The 24447-nt window shown below is 34.4% G+C and overlaps 2 protein-coding genes across 2 annotated transcripts; one reads left to right on the top strand and one right to left on the bottom strand.

Annotated features, from left to right (window-relative positions):
* Positions 1–32: 32 nt before the first annotated feature.
* Positions 33–11944, top strand: LOC138315750 (uncharacterized). The gene is made up of 9 exons (XM_069256998.1): positions 33–298; positions 2275–2349; positions 2619–2861; positions 3601–3759; positions 4393–4596; positions 5047–5158; positions 5943–6064; positions 8691–8741; positions 9157–11944. Exons 2-9 carry the CDS (start codon positions 2310–2312, stop codon positions 9549–9551), a joined length of 1326 nt encoding a protein of 441 aa, XP_069113099.1. The 5' UTR covers positions 33–298; positions 2275–2309; the 3' UTR covers positions 9552–11944.
* Positions 11945–14200: 2256 nt separating this feature from the next.
* LOC138316675 (toll-like receptor 8) lies at positions 14201–18337 on the bottom strand. The gene is made up of 3 exons (XM_069258343.1): positions 18234–18337; positions 16135–16275; positions 14201–15201 (listed from the first exon to the last, which is right to left on the bottom strand). Exons 1-3 carry the CDS (start codon positions 18289–18291, stop codon positions 14201–14203), a joined length of 1200 nt encoding a protein of 399 aa, XP_069114444.1. The 5' UTR covers positions 18292–18337.
* Between the last annotated feature and the right edge of the window lie 6110 nt (positions 18338–24447).

The raw sequence follows: 24447 nt of genomic DNA, 5'->3' as shown, positions 1-24447 counted from the left end.
CCACTCCCTAACAGTTAAGTTATACTGTTAGACCAGGCAAACAGATGGACATCTATTACATAATTCACCAAATACATTATGACGTGCATATTTGATATAAATTCTGTTTTAACGATAAAGTTCATGTGAGTTGAATCTTAGATCGTTACCAGTTTGCTTGTTTGCTATACGAAAATCGAAATATATAATAAGGAAGAATACAGGCCCTATAGGCCTCTTGTATTTTGGAACTCTTCTTTCTATGGAGGCAGCTTTGTAAACGTGTTTACATCAATCGAGAGGATTCGAGGATTTCTAGGTAGGGTTTCTTGTTTGCACATAACCGTGTAATTTCATTGCTACAATGTATATAAATATTGTTAAATATTATATGTGCCGATGCTTCTTTATTCCCTAGGATATGTGCTTAACAGTGTCAACTTGAATCTTGTCGCTTTAGGATAATAGATAATCTAAATCAATATGAATTTATCTGTTCACAGGCGTCTGCATCTGGTTTTGGAAAAATAAAATATAGTAGGGGTAGGTTATCATATTTTTATCAAACCAGAAGCAGACGCCTGTGATCTGTTTATGTTCATCGACAGTGATTGACAGATTGAAACAGTTTCAAATGAAATAATATCTGATGGAACCACATGTATTGTAGGCTACAGGTGTCTTGATTCTAGTAAATAAGATAAATTTTACTTAGTGATAGAGTATGGACTTTATTTCAGTATTCTTTTGTTAACAAAAATTCTGAACATAGAATCTACATGTATTCTTTAAAAAACCCAGAATGAAACAGTGAAAGTCACGGTGTATTTGAAATAATTGAAATAATAAACTCTACTGCAGAAGGCCAACTAAAACAGTATACGTATTAAACCAAAGGCTTCTGATGTTAATACTACGGTGAACTGCATACTATACTGTGACCTCTTTGACATATCATTAATCCTATTGTAATTTTTTGTACTACAAACCTCATGGTTCATTGGGTCAAGTAGAATGAATAATCATACCCTGCCTGCAATCTGTTTCTGGCAGGAGGACCGCCATTTGTCAGAAATCTTCTGTCTGTCATTCAGAGCTACTTCATCGCAGCTAGGGGTCGAATATTCACATGATGTAATGTTTCAAAAATGTTTCATTGTGTTTACCTATAACATTGTTGGAGTAGTTTAACACCAGCAAACACCAATGTTATCGTTGCTAAACAATATTTCCTTGGTAATAAAAGTATGACTTAAATTTGATCTCTAAATCCAAGATTTTTTTATCAAAAGCACAAAAATATGGACAAACTTTTACTGATTCTCCGCCCTAATATCTCAATATTATTACCCATACTACCAATTTGGATTTGAAAAAATAAAAGGATGATCAACGTTGTGTCAGGTGACCAAACCACTGAAATCAATGTTAAACTCTACCTGCCTATTCATCCATTAACAGTCTTCTATCCTTTACCCATAATAGTAGAGTCTACTGGTAAGTCAGTTTCTTATAATTATTGGATGTTAATTTGACACAACATAATGTTTCAAAAGTATCTCGTTGTGCTATACCACTAACATATGTTGGAGTACCATCCCTGCTGTTAACATACATTGAATGTACTCTTCCAGCTGGCTACTAGTATTCTGTTCCTTCCTTTCGTTGGCCTCTTCCATCCTATATCTTCTGATAATGTTGTTACGGTTAAAGATGCTCCACCGCTGACAAATAGTATTTTTTCACTATCAAAAACAGGACAGCAGACGATATAGTATTTTTCTTCAGTTACAAAAGTTACTTACTTCACACCATTACCACCATTGAAAAGTTTGAGCTTCTAATATTACTTCAAGTTAAAAATATGAAAAATAATAAATTGCATCCCGAAAAAATTCTGTGGTACTGTATCCTATATGGAATGAAGCACTGATTGCGCATGCACCAAAGGCAAAATAAATTATTTCATATATAATTTTTATGTTAATTAGACACATATATACACCATTAAACACCAATTATTGTTCAAATAATGAATATCATTTATGCTCTTTTGGCGATGGAGCATTTTTAATTAACTTGACCATGACTACTCAGAGCAGCTGGACCACAACATAGAGAATTGTATTTTGATATTTCTTTGATATGTCTACATGTACAATATACATATATTTGGTACACCAATGTGGATTTAGAAGATTCTGGATGGGATAGCATTCATGGTTATTTAATTAAATCAATTGAATGAAAAATGTTGATAAATTGATGACAGACTGGTCTATGGTTATATTTCAGATCAAAGATAGTTTGGAGTTTACATCAAAGCACCTATGTCTCCACTCATGCTGGTTTTTATAGTAATAACAACAGGTATGTTATTTATATGTGTGTTGTCTTAGTTAATTTGATCTCATAAACGTATACACTGCCGAATCAGTCCAGCAAAGGTATGAAATGCTGATTGAAGCTAAAAGTGTCATTAAGATTTTTTTTATTAGTTTAACATCCTATTAACAGCCATGATCATGTAAGGACGTGCCAGGTTTATTGGTGGAGGAAAGTCGGAGCAGAGTACCTGAAGAAAAACCACCATGTTTTGCACAATTACAGTTATATGTTTTATTTTCTATACTTTTCAGTGAGTAGCAAGGACTATTACTGTAGTCATCAAGCCCAAATCATTGATAAAGATGATTTTGGAATGATCACAACTCGATTGCCCTGGGACTCCAACAATCGCTACTCCAATAACCTCAAATGTGTATGGACTATAGATGCAGGAGAAGTTCACAGAATAAGAATTACATTTACCAAAATCCGATTGGAACCAAATATTCCAATGAAAACTTGTGAAGATGGGGATTTTCTGAGTATACAAGATGGTATGAAAATTGACATAACTACATGTATGCTGTAAAACTGTATGTATTAAAATATGATTATTATTTTGTTCCACAGTTGTAAATGTTTTAATTGAAAAATAAAGAAGAAAAAATCAGAATAGAGATCTATCTTTCATTGAACTGATATAAATCTACCAATGGTGATGTCAAGATCGATTTAGGATCTTTTGTCTGGAAAGTAAACCACTGCATGATTACAAACATTCACAAACATTATTTCTGATCCAGAAAAAAATAGTTTACAGCTTATAAGAAATCGTCGTGCATCATGTGCCGTCCGTAAACTTTGTATTCAAACAACTTCTTCTCAATAACCAAAAGCTCCAGGGTGCTGATATTGGGAATGTAGCATGCTGGGATGAAGGGCTACCAAGTTTGTTTAAATGAATAACCTTGACCTTCATACAAGGTCACAGGGGTAAAAAAGGCTAAAATCTTTAAAATGACTTCATCTAATAAACCGAACGGCCCAGGATACTGATATTAGGACTTTGACTTCTTGTGAATAGCTAAGGGGCGAAGAGACCTGATATTAAGCCTGTAGCATGTCATGATGAAGGGCTAGCAAGTTTGTTCAAATGAATGACCTTCTACTTCATTCAAGGTCAGTGGTCAAAATAGTGTGTGTTTCAGTTCTACTATATATTGTATTAACATTCAGATGACAGTTAAGGCCTATTGGGCCTCTTGTTTATCATTTTTTGTGTGTGATATCTAGGTGAAACAGAAAAGGCGCAAATCCTTGTCAATATTTGTCCTGGACTGACAAATCCCCAGGAGATCATAAGCAAAGATGGACATCTCTACTTGGTGTTTACATCAGACCAAAGCAGCTTTCTTGATTATTCTGGAATTGAAATGAAATTTGAGGTCTTTGGTAAGAACATTGTTCTGTGCTGTATCTAAGTGAAATTGATATACAAGTAATATTATTTCTCTCATATCACGCTATATGATATAAAGTTTGCCCTCATAAGATAGCTATGTAAGATAAATCTATCTTATATGGCATTTCATATGTGCTGATTAATTTGTGTTAGCATGGAGACAACTGTTTACATGACACCTGGGCCTACCTGTTGCACAGGGGTACGTAAATACCGTTAATATGATATTTTGATCATGTATCAGTTTCATGTGTTATAGCCTATTAGGATATATGACATACATGTATATCGACAAGACCTTGCCTATTTTACATAATGAACAATTTGCGTGTCCATGTGCTTGTTCTGAACGTACGGTTAGTCCGAAGTAGACTTGTCCGAAGTGGACAGGGATATCTCAACCCTCGTGAAAGATTTTGGCCGTCAACCCTTGGCAAGCCTCAGGTTGACCGGCCAAAATCTTTCACTCAGGTAGAGATATCCCTTTCCACTTCACAGACCCATGCAAGATTCTATTAGTCTTCCATACATGTTTATATGGTAACATTAATATTGTAGACAAGACTGACTGTCCACCGGGCTGGGTTTCCATACATGTTTATATGGTAACATTAATATTGTAGACAAGACTGACTGTCCACCGGGCTGGGTGAACCACCTTTTACATACCTACAGAGATTATGATGTAGAAGAGAAGACCTCTTGTTACCAAGTAAAGACACACCCGGCAAACGGAGCAAGGTTTCTGGATGCCCAGCGCTTCTGTACCTACAGTCAAAGTAACTTGGCTAGGATTGAATCTAACAGTACATTCAACTATGTCTTAGGTAAATTTACTAAGGTATGGAGAAAGTCTTAGATAAAATGTATTGGGAGTGTCTTAGGTAAATCTTACTGACAGTTTTGAGAAGATATGGACAGAAAAAAAACAAGGAAGGTTTTAAGGAATTATTTTGCTTCAAATTTCACAACAGTCACCACCACTTTAACAACAACAAAATTAGTATGAATTAAGATAATTAACCCAAATATGGCACCTCTGGTGTATTCAATATTTTGATCTGAGATATGAATACTAGATCTTTACTATGTCTATCTTACTATTTTGCTTTTAGTTGTTAATTTTACCATGTTGGTATATGTACAGTATCATTGCTTTTGTGAATATGCATTGCTATGCCTTGGTTATCATATTTTAAAGTAACAAAATTAACCCAATTTGTAATATATATGTGTAATAATAACAATATGAAGATTTTATTATGTTTTTTCATCAGACTTATCAAAGAAACATCAAATAGTGTATTATCTCTGGGTAGGCCTTACTGATAGGGAAACTGAAGGAACATTTCAATGGCTGGATGGTAACAGTTTCAACTCTATGGAAAGGTACAGGAAATAGATCTTAACTTTCTAACCGTGTATAAAGAACAATAAATACATTGAAATATCTTGATAACCATTTATTGCTAAATCTAATGTTGACTTTATTCTGTATTTGCACTGTACAGAGATATCTGCCCTTGTGGGTGGGTATTGATTGTGATGTCATGTGTTTGCGAGAGCAACATCACATTTTTTAGAGAAAATGACTTGAATTTTGCCCATCTAATAATAACATCACAATTGATATGTACCGAAAGGGAAGTAACTCTGTTATAGTAAGGTTTATTTATAGGAAACTTTGAAAGGTTGTCCTGGTACACATATCAACTTAAGAAGGTATACCTTAAATTAAAATTCAAATCTGAAGTTTAATGTTACCTTTATTATGAAGTTACCTAGTAATGAGTTGCATTCAAAAAACATTTATGACATACACTTTACTCTTTGTTTTGAAGTAACTTTTAGAATTGATTGTTGTGATTATTACTGGTGTTTGTTTGTCTGAAGCTAGGATAAATCCCATGTAAGGCAGTTGCCAGGTACTGACTGTGGTTTGGTGGTTTTTCTCTGGGTGCTCTGGCTTTCTCCACCAACAAACTTTGCATATCCTTAAATGGCCCTGTCTATAGGACGTTAAACTAATAAAACCAAAAATAAAAGGATAAATATGTTTACTGGTATTTGTTTTTGTCTGAAGCTAGATTACTTATTTCTTGCAGTATAAAAAAGTGTGATAATAAATGTTTCTTTCTTCTTATCAAACCTAATTATATGCTTTATCTTTTAGGATGTCTTCCATCTCTTTAAATGACCAAAACAAGAACTGTGTTGTATTAAACACTCGATTTAAGAAATACCAAGTGATGAGCTGTGACAACTCCTACTTCTACATATGTGAGATGAGATTAGGTAAATCTTATTCTTTCTACAGTCAAACATCCTTAACTTGGTGGGTAAGTCATTAAAATGTTCTGACATATTACCACAAGCCTGTGGGGCAGTTACCAGGTATTGACTGCAGATTGGTGGTTTTTCTCTGGGTACTCCGGCTTTCCTCCGCCATCTTAACCTGACACATCCTTAGCTGTTAATGGGATGTTTAACTAATTAAACCAATTATAAAGTTAATGATGCTCCACCGCCAACAAAACATAAACGATACTCCTGAATTGTACAATAATTGCTGTTAATTAGTTTGTAAATATGTCTAATTAACACAAAAATAACATGAAATCATTTATTTTGCTTTTAGTGCATGCACAATCAATAATTCATTCCATATAGGACATAGTGTCACTGAATTTTTTCAGGATGCAATTAATTATTTTTAATATTTTTGTCTTGGACTGAAATAAGAAGCTCAAACTTTTCAATGATGGTAATGGTGTAAAGTAAGTAACTTTTGAAACTAAAGAAAATCCTTATTCGTCTGTTCCTTTTTTTTAGCGAAAAAATGTCATTTGTCAACGTTGGAGCATCTTTAAACTAATTAAACCAATTATAAACTTGAAGTTGGCAGGAGTGTGATAACCCTTGGAGATGTATTTAAGTATTTTTAAAATCAAGCTTTCTTGAATATAAAATAAAAAGTTCAAGATTATCTAAGTATTTAAGTTAAAGATGCTCCACCGCCGACAGAGCATAAATGATATTCATCATTTGAACAATAATTGGTGTTTAATCGTGTATATATATGTCTAATTAAAACAAAAAATAATATGAAATAATTTATTTTGACTTTGGTGCATGCGCAATCAGTACTTCATTCCATAAAGGATATAGTGACACGGATTTTTTTCGGGATGCAATTAATATCTTTCATATCTTTAAGTTTGGAGTAAAATTAGAAGCTTAAACTTTTCAATGATGGTAATGGTGTAAAGTAAGTAACTTTTGTTACTGAAGAAAAATACTAAATCATCTGCTCCTGTTGGTGATAGTGAAAAAATACTACTTGTCAGCGGTGGAGCATCTTTAAGCTTACTTACATATAAAATAAAAAAGTTGAGATTTATCTTAGTATTTAAGTTAAGCTTAATTATACAGTGGACCCGCGATAATCCGGACGCCGATAGTCCGGAAAACTCACAATCTGGACGGAAATATCAGGGAACGGATTTCCGTAACGTTATTTATACTCACTTGTCTGGAAATTCGTATTCCGAATCCGGAACTCCATTTCGGGAACGGAATGTAATTTTCGTTAATAAATTCCTGCAATAATCCGGACAATTTGTTGTCGCCACGTGCCGAGAAAATCCAAGGCCAGCTACAGTCATGTGTAAAATACACCTTTCACACGGGTACATGCAGTCATGTAACGGTTCATTGGTTTTCTATAGGAGATCAAACTTCAGTGTTGTAATTGAGATACAGCAATTTATTTTTAGCCACTCTCTTTAACACATGCAGTTTGAGTTTGAGTACGGGTACGTATGTTGTAGATACCTTACTTGTTTCGCATGCAGAATATATCGCTATGAGTATCGGATACAATAAAGTGAGATAATACTCACAAAATTAATAAAGAATTTTAAATGTAAGTGATCTATTCGAATTCATCGTCTGTGGTATAAGATAAAAAGGCTACAGCACATGCCATTTACACGTGTGTGACATTGTGCACGAAGTTAGACGAGAACGGGCGCGTGGTTGTTACGCACGTCTGTAAGTCAGAAAGCAAAGATTTGTGGAAATGGTTATTAAAAACACACATTATACAAAATAACAATTATATGAGTTCATAAAATGTTCACAACTATTTGTTATCATAGTGTTTTTTTTATGCCAAGAACGTAGATGTTATTGATCCTTGGTAGGCAATTTGCCGTACGACAGATCAAGAGTGGGATACGTAGTTATATGCATACATAGTACACAATTAACGATGGCTTTATGTTTCGTATTTTGAAAAAGAAATACGTTTATTTATTATTCTTAACGTAATGATATAAGAATACCTATAAAGCATAACAAACAAAGTATTGATTATAATACACGTATATTACATAAAAGCCTATCATCGATTACAAGGTCAAGGGGAGTAACTCGTATGTGACAATTTAATTGACTAAGAACACGAAATTCGGCAGTCCGGAAAACTCGTAATCCGGACGGTATATATCCTAGAGATTTATTAGAAGCTTTAACAACCTCAGAGTGTGAATATATTGTATTTACCTGGTTATCGACATTCACTGATGGTTCAAGTATTTAGTGATTTATACCATCAAAATCACACTGATTTAGCAATCTTTGTTTCTTTGTGGTTTTGCATTTGTTCAAATACTGACACATGCAGTGGAAGAAGTCTTTGTAAAGCTAGTCTTGTGACTATTGACAACTGTAAAGCTCAATGTATGCAGTCTTGCATTTCTGATTGGCTTATATTAAATGAGTATTGATGATTTGAGATATTTAGGCTTAGTACTTAGTAAATGAAGCTGTGAACAGATGATGTGAATCAGGCTGAGATAAATAAACTATTGACATTTGTAAGAGAGACATGATCTTACTTTGGTATTGTTTTATACAGGACAACCCGATATCTATACAGTGCCAGAATACGAAGCTACTGAAGGAAATGGTGAGTATACTTTATAAATCAAAATGATCCATTATTCTAGGAATTATGATCTCCAGCAAGTACAACTATTAGGGTGGTATTTGATGCACCAAAGACACGCCCATATCCTCATGTTTTTTATTTGTATAATTGTTTCATCAAAAAAAAGACATTCATCTTGCTTTTGCCTCACTTTATACCATCTTATATTTGATATATTTGCCTTTGTGTGTTATACACATTTATAATTTCAACGGTATCAATTAAGATACTTAACAATGACATGAAATTTGTCAATATTTTTTGCTACATGTTTCATAAAGAATGTAGACCAATACATTTATGCCATACTTTGTCTCGTGGTTATGTAACAGAATTAGCCTCACTTAATTGTCCCTTTAAATGAACATATTTTTCTTTTGTTTTCTGTTTTTAGGTGAATTAAGTGCAGACCACCATTATGTTATTGAGGCAACAGATTTGATTTGGATATTCATAGGTTTAATAGTGACTGTTTGTTCAATAGTTGCATGCATACTGATAAAGATATACCGATCTAGAAGTAAGTATGTGGATTACAGTTCAAGTCAGACTGAAGGTCAAAGGTCAACCATGATGCTTAGTCAAAGGTCGAGTCAAACACAACAGGAAAGTGAAGTAGCTCAAGCCAACTTGTTACAAACAATGACGCAGCCACTGACGGATCCCTTGATAAATCCTTGCCATCTACCTAGACCATCTGCGCCCACTCTGAGGGAACTTCAACCAGTGCCCCATGGTTCTGAGCAGGAAGATCCTCCGTCGTATTGGGAGGTTGTGTATGGATGTTAACTGACTCATTTTATAGTGATTATAAGCTCATCTTGGTCAATAAAAATTACCAAGAAAAGTAAATGTCACATTGTGGTATCTGTCGTCTGTCCGTCAGCAAGATGACTGGTAGTATCCTTATGGGGTCAAATGTGTTCAGTTGGGCTATATTGCTTTAAATGACTTCTTCCCTGTAAGATATAATTAAATATAAATCACTCATATCTTGTACATAGCATCCAATATGAGTTTCAAATTCAAAAGTGTACAAATGGTTTGGGGGGGAGGGGGAGTCAAAAGGGTTTACTTTGGCCACATTGATATATCCAACTTTTATACAGTACTCATACATGGCATATAGGGGAGGTATTGTGAAGTTGTTGTTTAGAACATATGGTCGCCTAATAAGGGTGGTGTTTTTTCACAGATTGTAGATAATCTGGCCATATCTAAAATACTTTATATGTAAAAAGGAGCAATCAACTTTTTTAGCGCAAACTTGATTTTGAAGCAGTTAGCACAATGATGAAATTGTGCATATATAATATAATAGCCATACTCACGACTAGCACAATCATACTTGAGTATATATTTCTAAAGCAAAATTACTAAAATATGATAACTTCTGAAATATATGTACATTTACAGTGTATCAGAACTCAGGTGGCTGTTTAGACAAGGGTTTGGGTTTTATTAGTTTGAACGTCCTATTACCAGTCAGGGTCATGTAAGGACGTGCCAGGTTTGTTGGTGGGGGAGCGAAATGGCTTTTGTTTATTATTTGATATACCGTTGATATAATGTTTTATTAACATATCTGTGAATTTACATTTAAAGTGTTTATTCTATTTTTATACCTTTATTTATGTCATCTGATCTGAAGGGTCAGGATGACTTATAGCCATCATGGTTGGTCCATTGTTGTGCGCCATCTCCGTCACATTTTTAACTTCTTCTGAAGTTCCACAAGTGTGATTAAGCCAAAACTTGTCTGAAATGATCATGTCAGGTCGATTCGAAATCCAAGATCTTCATCATGAGCACAATCTTTATAACACATTTTGAACTTTTTCTCACTTTTTACCAGTGCAATTAAGCCGAAACTTGCCCAGAAATGATCCTGACATGGTCCCACTCCAAGTTCTGTTATTTTTTGGGCAATCTGAAATCTCCAAGATGGCCACCATGACACCATATCTAATTAATTTCCTATACAACTGTTGCCAACGTTGTCAGATGACCATTAAAGCCCTTGGGCCTCTTGTTTTATCAAGAACGATTACAATCGTTTGTACATGGATTTTACTAGTTTATTTATTGCCACAGACATATTTTTGTGGTCCCCTTTTTTATTGTTGACATCAAATGTCATCCATTTATCTTCAAATTGAGGCAAATATAGATTTGTAACATCAGTAAAAAGAACCATACACTGAAATGACTGCTCACTAGATGCAGTATTTAAAGCAATTGTGAATGTTTTGTAAAACTTGTTGTAGCAATGTTGGTTTTTTTTGGATCATTTCATGATGAGAAAATGGATAAGATTGTGAATCATTTTGTTATTCATTTGAATAAAGAAATCTTTCATTACCCAAGGTAGTTTGATGGAGACTTGTTTGTATTGTAGTAAGATTCTGACATCATGTAAACCCTTTTCTAGAAAATCTGCTCTACTGTACCGCTGTTCTGTCATTTTGTTGTGTTGTATCATTTCCTGATGTCTGTGTCATGTCATTGTCCAATTATAACAATGTTATTGAAACTGGTATAACCCAGTGGTGTATCTGAGTGAGTGAATGTTGTTGTTTTTAGTTTAGATATCATCAATTATCAGTTGTTACTTTTATAAGAAAGATTTTTTTATTGCAATTTGTGTTGTGAGATTATTGAAAACATTTTTTTTATTATAATATTCCCTTCATTTTCACTTTGGGAAGGTACTGTACACCAAATTTCTTTTGCAGCTATTAATTTCAGTTTCAAAACAGACGGGTAGAGATTAATTCTCTCACAATAAAAACATATTAGAATTTATTTTCAATATATAAATTATTTTGTAATTTTTAATTTGGGAGATAAACTTTCATGAAATTATTTGGATCGGGAAATTCACGAAAGGAAGTGGCACACTTTAATGGGGCTGATGGGGAAATTCACGAAAGGAAGTGGCACACTTTAATGGGGCTGATGGAATTTTATAGCTTTAATGGAGCTAATGGAATTTTATAGCTTTAATGAAGCTGATGAATTTTATAGCTTTAAAGATTGTGCCAAATTAATATTTTACTTATACATACAATGTATATATTCTTTGTTAGTTTTAGGGTGATGATAAGATCATGACCAGATGAGATGAGATTTTATCCAATTTTGTGAAATTATTAACTTTTCAAATAAAGATTTGAATAGTTTGATTTGAGGTTATTTTGTTTTTAGCTTGCCACTCAAAGACAGAGGGGCTTATGGAATCACCCTGGCATCGGCAATGACCAAAAATTTGCAACACATCAATCGAGATTCTCAAAGCAAAACGTCCTGTGTATCAAATGGGATACAAAGAAGCAAATGCCATTACCACCTTTAGAAACTATGGCATGTCTCTAAATGGACATAGAGCATATGGTCTTCCTCACAGGGTCGAACGCTTAACTCTAGAATAAAAGTAAGACGTTGAGAAGAAGAAAGTACCTTAGAAGGAAGATAAACGAAAAGATCTCAATTACTCGCCTTGTACTTATATCATTCTATGCAGGCAGCAATGCTAACGCCTTACTTAAAGGACAGAAAAAATAGTGTGTCGAGTTAAGACTCAGGAAATCGTTTGCTTTTGCTAACACTAATTATTAGTCATATAGACTGACGTCACATTGGTTCAAAACTGATGTAAAATATTATTTTAAATGCTAAACTGTATTTGATTGAGTATGGTTTTTCATTACCAGAGTATTAGGATCTTATCGCTTCTTCTTTCTAACTTACTTTCTTCTTCCTAACGTCTTTCTTGATATCGCCTCAGATTTGGCCTCGAGTTGAGCGCTCACCCCTATGAGGAAGTCTCTGGGTTCTGTACCCTGGCCGAGATACACTATTGTCTATAGAAGTTTCTGTTTTGCTTAACAGTCAGCATAAAGGGCGTGTGACAACTGGTTTGCTCGTTGTCAGTATACTGTGACCGAGTGGGTGTGCTGTCCGAAGTCTTTTACAAGTGGTACATTTGTATATATGCTGCAGAGATATATCACTATAAATGGCAAGGGTTTCCACTTTTGCAAAGATATACGACACAGATATTCCACCGTCTCCTAAAATATTCACACATACAGGTGAGGCCGATCTCAAATGGCTCTGACTGTTAATATGACGTAAATGAAACAAGTCAACCAACCATACTCTCTAAGTGGTTTTGTTAGTGGTATTATGACTCTAGCCATGGAAAAATCCAGAGCCTTCCTCTTAGGGCAGGCCTCCAGGCCAGAATTGAGGCGATGCCAAGGGAGACATTACGAAGACATGTGTTTTAGGAAGTGCAGAAGAGATAAGATCCGTTGAGTTGTCTTTCACCAATGCAATGAAGCACTATGACAGGCATTATGCTTTATTCAATGGTGGAAGGAGTATCATATACCAGGAAATATTAGATTTAATGTACATACATGTGTTATGTAATATAAATGCGCATGCTCACAAAGAATAAATACAAAATTGGTAATATACAGTGTGACATAATTAAATTGAATTTGAAAGTCTATATATTACTAAATAATACATGTTTTTGTATTTCAATTTTTGTAACAACTACAGGTAGTTACGTTATCTTCACTCAGATATATTTCAACCTACGTTTGTATATAGAAAAACAACATCAAAAGGTGTTGTTTTTTTCAATCAATCTTATCTTCACATAATATAACATCTTCTAGTTATAAATAAAAAGATAAACAGCACGAAAACAATCGCGGCGCATTATTTCTATATATATATACGCTAACCAAAATGGCGTTGACCAAATATGTTAAAGTGTTAGAAATACAGATAATTTGAGCAGTATATTTATAACATTTTCAGTGTGTAGACATATTAACAAAATTTTAAATTGTACGATAATACAAGGAAATTAAATTTTGCGAGCTCAAAATATCACACTACTCTACATAAACGACGATTTATGAATTTGTATGAAAATAAGAACATAATTATCTTTAAAAGATATGCAAGATATAAGATAATTGGTTTCCATGGATATTGTTTACAATACCAACGTATCATATACGCACACCAAACACAACAGGGTGGTCTGATATGGTAACGTCTATACAGTTGACTCTGAATTAAGAGACATAGCTAACTGCTTATTTCCTTTGCGGATGCGTTTCAGTAACTTTTCCCAGAATAATTTCCTTTCTGTGCTGATACGTGTTTTGTCGGAGTTATACTCACTTGGCCATTTCAAAGGACGCATACTATTCCAGTTGTCTCTTACGATTTTTGGAAACTCGCTCTGCTGAGTATCGTCTAATAGGATTAAGATATTCATATGCTGTCTCCCTTCTCGAAACGAGTATCTACTCGCTACTTTCATAGCAAGTGTTTGCCATTCATTTTCAAGAAAATTACAACTTACGACGAATACACTTTGATACGAAGGGAAAAAAAAAAAAAACGAATCATCAATGGCATACACTTTGATACGAATCATCAATGGCATCCATGATGTTATCGTAAATGTCACGCCCTGTATCGAATGTTTTATCCTCGGCACTGTATCTAATGCCGTGTCGATCTAACCATGTAGTAAAGGTCTTCCGTATCCAACCACAATCTTTACTGCAGTATGAAATGAAGACGTCGTATGTAAATGTATCTTGTTCTACTGGCTGTCGGCACCAGATACGTAAACCAACGCTGTGTCGCCATGCGAATCGGAGCAGAATTCCAGACACGCAAAAACCCAAAGCGAGGCTGATGGAAACAATCAGCCACACCGGAGATGCACATTCGACTCTAAAATCGCGAAGAGTTTCCAGAAACGTGACCACTTTTATATTGTTCTGAATACACACAAGGTCGTCTTTGTCGTCAATAACACTAGTAGTGTCAACCCAGGTCAGGAAATCCAGATTGCTACAGTCACAGGATAAAGGATTTCCCGCAAGTTTTATTTTTATTCTGTTCGACACTGATCGATATGTTTCCAGAACAGAATATTCAGAATAAGACAAAGAGGAAATAAAATTATTTCTTAAATCGAACAGTTCTAATGATTTAAAAATTTCCAGCGTTTGAACTGGAAGGTTATCAATCAAATTATTGGCGAAAATCAAGGTTTTCATGGAATCTGCCTGGTCTTCAAATATACTTGCGTTAAGATGAGCTATTTGGTTTGACGAAAGATCCACGTAAGCAAGATGGCGCAAACTTTTGAAAAGATTTTGAGAATAAAACATTCCATTATTATTTAGTAGACAGCTTCTAGCTGTTAATTTTGTTAAATTCTGCATCTCTATGAACATGGTGGGATGTGGCATTGAACAGTCAATCTCGGACATAACGAATTCTTCCAGTCGACTGAAATTGCCGAGCCGATGACCACTACAGGAAAATGAACTCAGTTGGTTACTAATGTCTAGAACCTTGAGGTTATTGCCTCTAACACTGATTAATCCGTTATCTTTAAACAAAGGAAAATATGACACATTCAGATAAATCAGACTGGTTGGAAGAAACACGCTTTTATTATGAGTAACTTTACGCTTTCTCATGAATGTTGATGTCTTGTATGAACAATCGAAATATCGTATTGATGGAAACAAGTTCAGAATGAAAAACACTCGCGGTGATTGGAAAGAGTTTCTTGACACATCTAAATATTCTACACAACCACGACTCGTCCATGACAATACTGCCGACATACTGATACTACCGATAGCATTGTTAGACAAGTAAAGATTCTTGACGCAAATTGTACTCAGGAACCGTACGTGTGATGCCTGTAAATGGACCGTGTCGCCACTGCGAACATAGTTGTCGCGAAGTTCGATCGTCTCTATCTTTCTTCCGCGTAATCCATAAAGAACAGGCAATATGTTGTGAACGTCTATGTGTCGGCGTGAAGACAAATACAACGATGACAATTTTTTGAATGGGTACAGAGCATTTGTCTCTATCTGCTTAGTTATAACTAAAAGCTTTAGTTTAGAAATGTTCATAATTTCCAGTTCATGAAATGTCGTGTTTCTTATCAACATATCTCCTCTTTGGTTTAAGGTCAACGTTTCTATTTTTGTTAAATTAAGAAAACTTCCTTCAAATGTCAGATTATCGAAAATATCCATATGAAGCACCTTGATTTGGGATAGAGAAAGCCATATTGATTCTGGGTAAGATTTACTTAAATGAAAGTTATTGTTGGACATTATTAGGGTCTGGATATTATTGAAGCGATTGAACGCTGATGCTCCAAAGGATAACATATTCAACTGATTGTGGGCCAGATCGAGGTACGTCAAGTTCCTAAGGTGATGAAATGTGCCTCTAGAAATGATTGATATGGCGTTATACGAGAGAACGATATGTTCTAAATGTGGTGTATGTACGAACGAACCATTTTTCAGGGCTTTGATATTGTTGTAAGTCAGGCTCAGAGACGTTGTGTTCTTTCCGATGTTCTGTGGTATAGATTCCAGGCGACACCTCGGACAGTTGACTTGATTTCTATACACACTGCAGCAATCCGTGACTATACCTGAAACAGTAAAACAGTATTTCCCATAATATTCAAGAATATTTCATTTTACTAAAGATTTGCATTTCAAAACGATAGAACGGTAGAAATAATGTTCTGTAAACCAACTTTCTTTTGCGTGCGATTTATTTTCGCGAATTTCGCGATCAAGGTATAGTTTATCTCCACGAAATAATATCTTAGACAGTCCTTGCACAATTAAATTCAAAGATATCCCACTTCAATTTTTATAAAACGCGAAATTTAATCTCCGCAAAAATATTACGAAACGGAAATCGCGAAATTTAGTAGCCACGAAAGAACGTTGGTTTACAGTATATTTGGGCATATAATAGTACATTGGATTTCCGTTTGGTTTTATTTCGTTTTCAGATAACGTCGTATATTTACACTTGCTAGGCTTGTTCACTATACGCAAGTACAAGCCGATTTTGTTTACCATAACTGCTTGGTAACATTGAACTTTGAACTTGCGTATGAAAATGTTCTATTCAGCTTAAAGGGACTCCTTTTTTTTTAAAGAAACGCATGGCTTTGTTTACATTTTGACACAACATTACGTGCATATTGTTGTTTTTCATAGAATTTTGGAAAAATGTAAACAAGACATATGTTTTATATTTATATATGATACCAACATTTTTAAAATTAACAATTTTATAAAGAAACAGGAAAATATCCCGACCGGGGCGACGTGCAGTGCTGTCAAATGTAAACATTACCTCTATGTCTGTGTTCGTCCTACGATCGAGTCTTTGGAGTGGACGGGCGTGACACCCTCTGACAGAGGTCAGTTATAAACATATCATCTTGTCTTTGTTCTTTGAGAATGTAATCATGTGTATTATAAAACATGCACCGCTAGTAATCCACGTGTTGATAGTTACGCGTCACCACAAATACATTGTACCCATCGAACACAAGTGAAATTGTTCCGTCTGTAGATGTCGATGTATCTAAGCGTAGATTATACAATCACATGGCTCCCAATGATGCAATATCGTCAAGTCATACGACAATCTCAAACACGTTGAGCTACTTGAACACCCGTGTATTGACAACTTCGGCAAACTCCAGTGTGTAAGCGTGCGTCAGCTTCGCCTCGCTGCACAAAACGGTCACCGAGTTCACAGATGTGGCCGAGTACAAATTCTTTATGTTATTACGCTATATATTAACTCTTAGCAAAATTGAATATATCTTTAAAATTCTGATATGATGAAATAAGTTTTTCTCTGAAATTTACTTTGTTTGTCATGTTTATTTTCCAATAAAATATTGAACTTTTTGTCGTCGCGGATGAATAATCTACCTTACGTGAAGAGTCATCATTCGCTGTTCAATTGAGTAAGCTCCTCCCACTTTTGACCGACTTTTATTGAATAATTACGTCACATTCAAATGACAATTTTATTGCATAATATACAAATAAAAAAAAGTCGATTGAGTGTAAATATAGGGATTGGATTTCGTTTTTATGTTAACCATGCTTGTATGGAGCAATTCCTCTAAGAATATATTCCGCGCCCCATATTGAATATATTCTTAGAGGAATTGCTCCATACAAGCATGGTTAACATAAAAGCGCAATCCAATCCCTATGTATATGGCGTGAATAATGTTCCCTTGGAATAAATTATCATCATAAACAAAGAAGACCTATCAACCAACACCAGGCCGATTATTTTTAACACGAAAAAAATACCACACTATTTAAATTCGTGTATAAAAATGGTTACATGTGTTTCTGCCTTGGAAAGACAAAATTTAGATCAACATTGTCAAACAAGTATACTGGTCATTAGATATATGAAGCCTTTCTGTAACATCATAATTCTTACCCACGTTTCCGAAAACAAAATTACTATGGTGAAAAATCTAATATTTTCGAACGGTTTCGTATCGTGATATCATAACAAAACCATACCAAACTACATTCTGTACAAACATCAGCCTACCCGAATAACAGAGAGTCCATTGGAAGCAGAAGACAATCAAAGATAAGTAGAGTCCCATTTTGTAGAAAACTTTTCCTCTAACGACCAGGAAGTTAACTGATTTACCTTCCCAGAAATAGGATATAACGCTGAGAGCTGACGTCACGGTTTTACCATACGAGTTTCACATATAAGACTTGCTTAAACAGGATTTATTACTGATATATTCCAATTTCATTTTGTAATAGTGATCAAATAACACAAGCAAACTAGCTGTAAAAACGAACGACAGCACACTAACAAACATAAAAATAGGTGTTATTGATTGCGTGTTTAATGATCATTTATAGGGTTAATACCTGTTTTAATTACTGTTAAATCTCGTATCCTCATGCATATGGTGTGGGCAGCTCTCGCCATGAATCTGACCCTTAACATAGCTGCGCGTCTCGCTCTATTGATCACACTTAACTGGGTAAGATTGTTGGAGGTTTGATACCGTTAAAAGGAAGTAGATTTAAGTACACATTGATGTAATAGAGAAGTTCATTGCTTCAAGGTTACAGTTATATGCAATGTGCATGGTTACAAATGAATCCTGCAAGTAGGGCGTAAAATGAAAAAATAAAAAAAAAATTCATCTTTGACTTCATCTCACTTTTGACCTAAAGTTCGCTTCTTTGGGGAAGCATCTGGGTTCTGCCACCTTCCGAGACACTACATAGTCGATAAAAATGGTAGAAGTGTTTTGCTTACTAGGACTCAACCAGTAGTCGTGACGGAACAGTAGTCGTGATTTAGGTAAAATTAAATTGTTTGCATCTCACGAAACACATTATTTCCACATAAACAAAACAACAATACCATAAAGTATTCATCAACAGCTCCAAACATTCGGAAATCTGGATGCACAGTAGAATATGCACACAATCACGACTACTGTTCCGTCACGACTACTGGTTGGGTCCCAGTAGGGCTCTTCATAAAGGGAAAACGTCAGTTATCAGTATATCGGAATCAGGTTGAGAGTGCTGTTCGGTGTTTTTGACGACATTTTGCAGTCAGATAGCATTATACAAAACTAAAGAATTACACTTACACGAGGGCCCACAACACGAATAGACTGCCGCCTCCTTAAACATTACAGATATTCACACACGCAACACGTTGCATACAGAGAAGTAGGCATTTCTTAGAATACCAAAGCTGTTGATATGGCGTTAAGCTTACGTTTGTTTGCTTGTTTGATTGATTAATTATCGTTCCATTAACAGCCAGGGTAATATAACGACGGCCTCCCATGTATGCGGTGTGTTGCATGTCTGTAGTGCGAGGTGTGTGTTTTAGGAGACTGCGGTATGTTCGTGTTGTGTCTTCTTGTATAGTGAAACTGTTTCCCTTTTTATAGTGCTATATCACTGAAGCATGCCGCCGAAGACACCAAACAACACATCCCACACGGTCACATTATACTGACAACCTACTCCAGTCGTCCTACTCCATGTATGCTGAGCGCTAAGCAGGAGCAGTAACTACCACTTTTATAGACTTTGGTGTGTCTCGGCCAGGGGACAGAACCCAGAGCCTTCCTCACAGGGGCGAACGTTCAACTGAAGGCCAAAAGTGGAGTGGTTTCAAGGGAGACGTTAGGAAGAAGAAAGTAAGTTAGGAAGAAAGAAAAGATAAGATCCTAAATTTAGTCGCCTTTTAGGATCATGCAATAGGGGCAGCAGGTACAATTATAACACTCTACCTGCAGGGCTGTTAAGCTTACGTAACAAACTCACTTACAAATAACAATGACAAAAAAATCACCTGTAATTGACCTAATGTGGGCGAAGTTGTCCTTTTCGCGATTTCGCAAGACATTTACGGGGTCGCGAAAATTGCACACGTGAAATAATAAATAATAAATAAACCAAATGTACCTGTATGTACTTATATATTTTAAGTAAAGTCGTGGAATTGTCGAACAATTATCCGGTATTGAAATATAGCATAAACGTATAACATATACCCAGGTAGAAATAAAATCACCATATGCTGTTGTTTTCATATTCAAATTATATCTCGATAGAAAGTTATTATTCCAAAGATACAGAGGTATGAAATTATTAAAGAACATGTCAATGTACTTACATGAAGAACAAAATAATTAAAAACGTGATTAACAGAATAAATGAACAAAATATTGTGCAATGATGATAAACCTTGTGGCTCTGCGCACTTCGCGCATAGAATGAAGTTATAAAAGCTTAATGTATAGCTTTTATACGTAAAAAAATAGTGGTCTAGATGAGATCGTAGTTGTTGATAGGATATAGTTGTAAAGGAGAGAAGGTGGTTGAGGTGAAACGGTAGATGAGACGAGATGGTGGTAAAAGTGAGATAGCGGTTGAGACGAGATGAGAGTAGAAGTATACAAAAGTCAAACGGTAAATATAATACTTGCTTTGTATACGCCTGAGACTATATGAATGAGATTAGATACAGGTGTAATGAGCCAATATCTGAGCAGAGAGAAAAAAAAACAAGAAATATTTTCAAATTATGACAATTTCCACTTAATAAATCAAAAGATTTCAGCTGTGATATGAAAAGAAAAACTTTTAGTATCACACTTTCCTTTTGAAATGACTTCCTTTAATACATACCAATTAATATTCTTATACAAGAATTAAATAACATCGACTATTAGTTACGAATAAAACTATTGTTCAATATTACGCACTATAATATACGATAATTATTATATAAGATATTCTTATCAAAAAAGAAAAGTGTTATAATGAGGAAATAATAATATAGATGAATGTGTATACATGTACAAACCAGTCTATGAAGGCCAACAAAGAGACCAACAAAACTCGCCTTTATATTCAAAGTGTCTTTTTACAAAAGTGTCCCAAATTTAGTCGACTTTTTACAATATGTACAATGGGGCAACATGTACAATTTGAACATCCTATTTGCAGTTTAGGTGTTGCATAAATCAAACTTAAATAATTTATTCCTATCACCCAGTGACCTTAGGGTGTAATCATCTTAAGCAGGTCAATTCACGCTCCATACGGCTTTGTAGTGCTACATACAATCTCAAACTATTAAATCATTGTAAAATGAAAGTTTTCATCAAAAGTCTATAATGCTAAAATATAACTAGGTCACTGTGACCTACTTTTTCAATTTTTTTTATTTCTTTACATAACTGAAATTCACAAACCATAATTTGCTGGTATAACAGTCGAACAACATAATGTCTAATCTAATATTTAAATAATTGGACTAAACGTTCACCCCTCGACCTTTGAACTCAGAGAGCCAACAAACAAATCGGATGACCTGAATAGCTGACCCTAAGATATCTTCATTCCAAATATTTCTATGTATTACATTGTGTTTGGTATCCCTCATAAACCAGTTCTACCAATTGTCATATTGTTAGCATTATCAGAATTTTGACAAGTCAGATTACCATTGCAACGTTTTGGTTTTATGTCCTATTGACGGCCATAGTAATTTAAGGACATGCCAGGTTTGATGATGGAGGAAATCAACGTACCCACAGAAAAACTACCAGCCAGCGGTCAGTACCTGGCAACTGAGTCATTGGCTTTCCAAAAGTTCTCACATATCAAATCGACGTTCTGAAAATAAATTCGCCTAACTTTTTTAAACGAGGCTGCGTTGAAATGTAACCACGGACATAGCCAGCCGGGAGGACGTTTTAGTATTATTATAATATATATTAATTTCTTCGCATGCAGAGCGATTTTGACGAGAGATTTTATTTTTCTATTTCATAAGAAATTATACTGGATGCATACATACCATTTTAACCGACTTTAGTCTCTTCATTGCCCAACTGTTCACTTGAAATATTAGCAATCTGTCGACATCAACACTCATTTAGAACTCTTGTTGTATGATGGATGACATACCGGCCAACTTGAAAAACTCGTAGATTGAGTAGACAGCAAAGTAGACTGAGGATTATTGGTCTAAAACACTAAACATACTGTTAGCTTAACTTACGTTATGTCAGACATAAACAGCTGCGTCAAGTTTTCATTGGTTGAATTGCTGAAATAAAATCGTGAATCACGTTTCGTGTAAACAACCACATCACATGGAACTGCATTAATACATATTAAATAAAGGTATACGTAATACTTACATGATTGCGTATCAAGTTCTCGAGACAAACTATTGCTACATTCGTCTCTGCACACAAGAGAATATTAAGGTAGGTTCGAAATTTATTGCATTTTATATGTAATTGGCTAAACTACTGAAAATTATTTATCGATAGATTTTTTTTTCAAACTTTTGAAATTGTAACCATAATATTGGACTCTAAACTTTCATCAGATTTGAAATATTTATGAGTATGTTTAAAGCTACATGTACCGCAATTTTCATGTTGACAATTACAACATTTCAATGCGCAGGTTTTCAAGTTTGTATTTCAAATAAGAGATCAAAATGAATGTTGCCAGTATTGCCAAAATCATTAATGTTATATCTACTATGCAGTAAAATGAATACGCGGTTAAATGATCTCATATCACATCTTTAGACTGTTATATCAGTCCATAATTTCTGTATTATTACTATGAATGATTTACACAACTTCATTCATGAAAACGTGTGTTTTTTCAATACATTATTTCGCCCAAATATGGCACATAACTTTAAGTCATTTTCCCACTAACCTTACTTCTTCAATGGAGTCATTGATGTTCTCAGTAAGTGATGAACTACATGTTAATCTTGAATATTTACATCTTGCCACAGAGAATCTCATTACGCTAATGATAATCATGAGCTGCAACCATGAGTAAATAAATGCAGCCTAGACTTGGTATGATAATACATATAAATATGAATGGGAGTTCTGTTTATTGACACCAATTTTTTCCTCGGGGAAAATTGACACTGTCGGTAAATGAATAAGTTTAGTTATGATAAAATGAAAAACAAATCTTTTAAACGTGAATGGTTTATTAATGAAAAACTGAAAACTGATTGGAAAATAGTGAATTTTAGCTCTAATTGGTACTTGTTAATTAAAACCTGAAATCAAAATGTTAATAACTTTCGGTGGTGAATAACATATTAAAAGACCTTCTTGATTCATGAGTATGAGAAATACGATACTTATGAATTTAAAACAAAACTGTTACACGTCATATGTATTGTTTAACAAATGTAATATATATAAATATATAAATGCCTTTTCAAGAAACCGTGCTATTCAAAGCTAATTTTTTTATGATAATTTAAGGTGGTAATGAGGTAAAAATGATGTTTTTGAATAACCTAAACGAATGAAAATAGTAACCGAAAAAATAATGCAATATGATGCTATCATAATGGTCATCTCCCTTTATTTCATAGATTAGTTATTGGTGTTCCTGTAATAATTTAGATTTCAGACAAATATATCAAAGAGAATAGACAGTAGACATTGCCTATAAAGGTCTTCAGTTTCAGACTGCTAAAATATAACCTAGATATCGAATATCTTAAATCTCAAAATAGATAACAATCTTTAAACAATACATATTTAAAATAAAATAGTGATATAAATTTGATTGGTTTATTAATGTTATTTTAAAACTAATTTATTGTTCAGATAATGTTATAAAATCAAGTCAAGTTCATTCAAATACTTGAAAAGCTTGAGGCATCCGTCATAATTCAAGCGTCTGCATAACATATCATAAGTTGTCACCCTTTCCATAAAACTACATTCTTAATATTTTAATTAAAGACTCATACTTTGGAATTGAATCGCAAATAGGTCCTGTTAACTTTTCAGAGCGGAGTGGTTCCTTGGCATTCATTAGGACATTTCTCTAATTTGAATTCGATGTACTTCAAAATAGATCAACTCTTTATACTTTAACTATATGTTCTAGAGATTTTTCTTTTTTTTTAAGCAAAATGACACAGGAACTAAGAAGGAAGTTAATTGCTGGACTAGAGTCAAGTCCTAAGTACACTCCATGTTGGTACAACTACGATGGTATTGGATCGAAACTTCAGCAGGAAAGCGGAGAGCTCAATAGGAATTACTATTTAACAAGAAGCCAACTATCATTTCTATAGCACAACGTACAGGTACACGTATCTTAAACATATCCGTAATTACTTCTCAATTACCTGATGTATACACTTTTCTATCATAAAATATAAGCGATCGTTCGGTATCTTACAGTGGCTTTCTGAC

Source organism: Argopecten irradians, chromosome 2, assembly GCF_041381155.1.
Source record: "Argopecten irradians isolate NY chromosome 2, Ai_NY, whole genome shotgun sequence".
In the NCBI taxonomy this organism is placed as follows: Eukaryota; Metazoa; Mollusca; class Bivalvia; order Pectinida; family Pectinidae; genus Argopecten; species Argopecten irradians.
The sequence above is the reverse complement of the archived record's forward strand: the minus strand, read 5'-3'. Positions and strand labels throughout refer to the sequence as shown.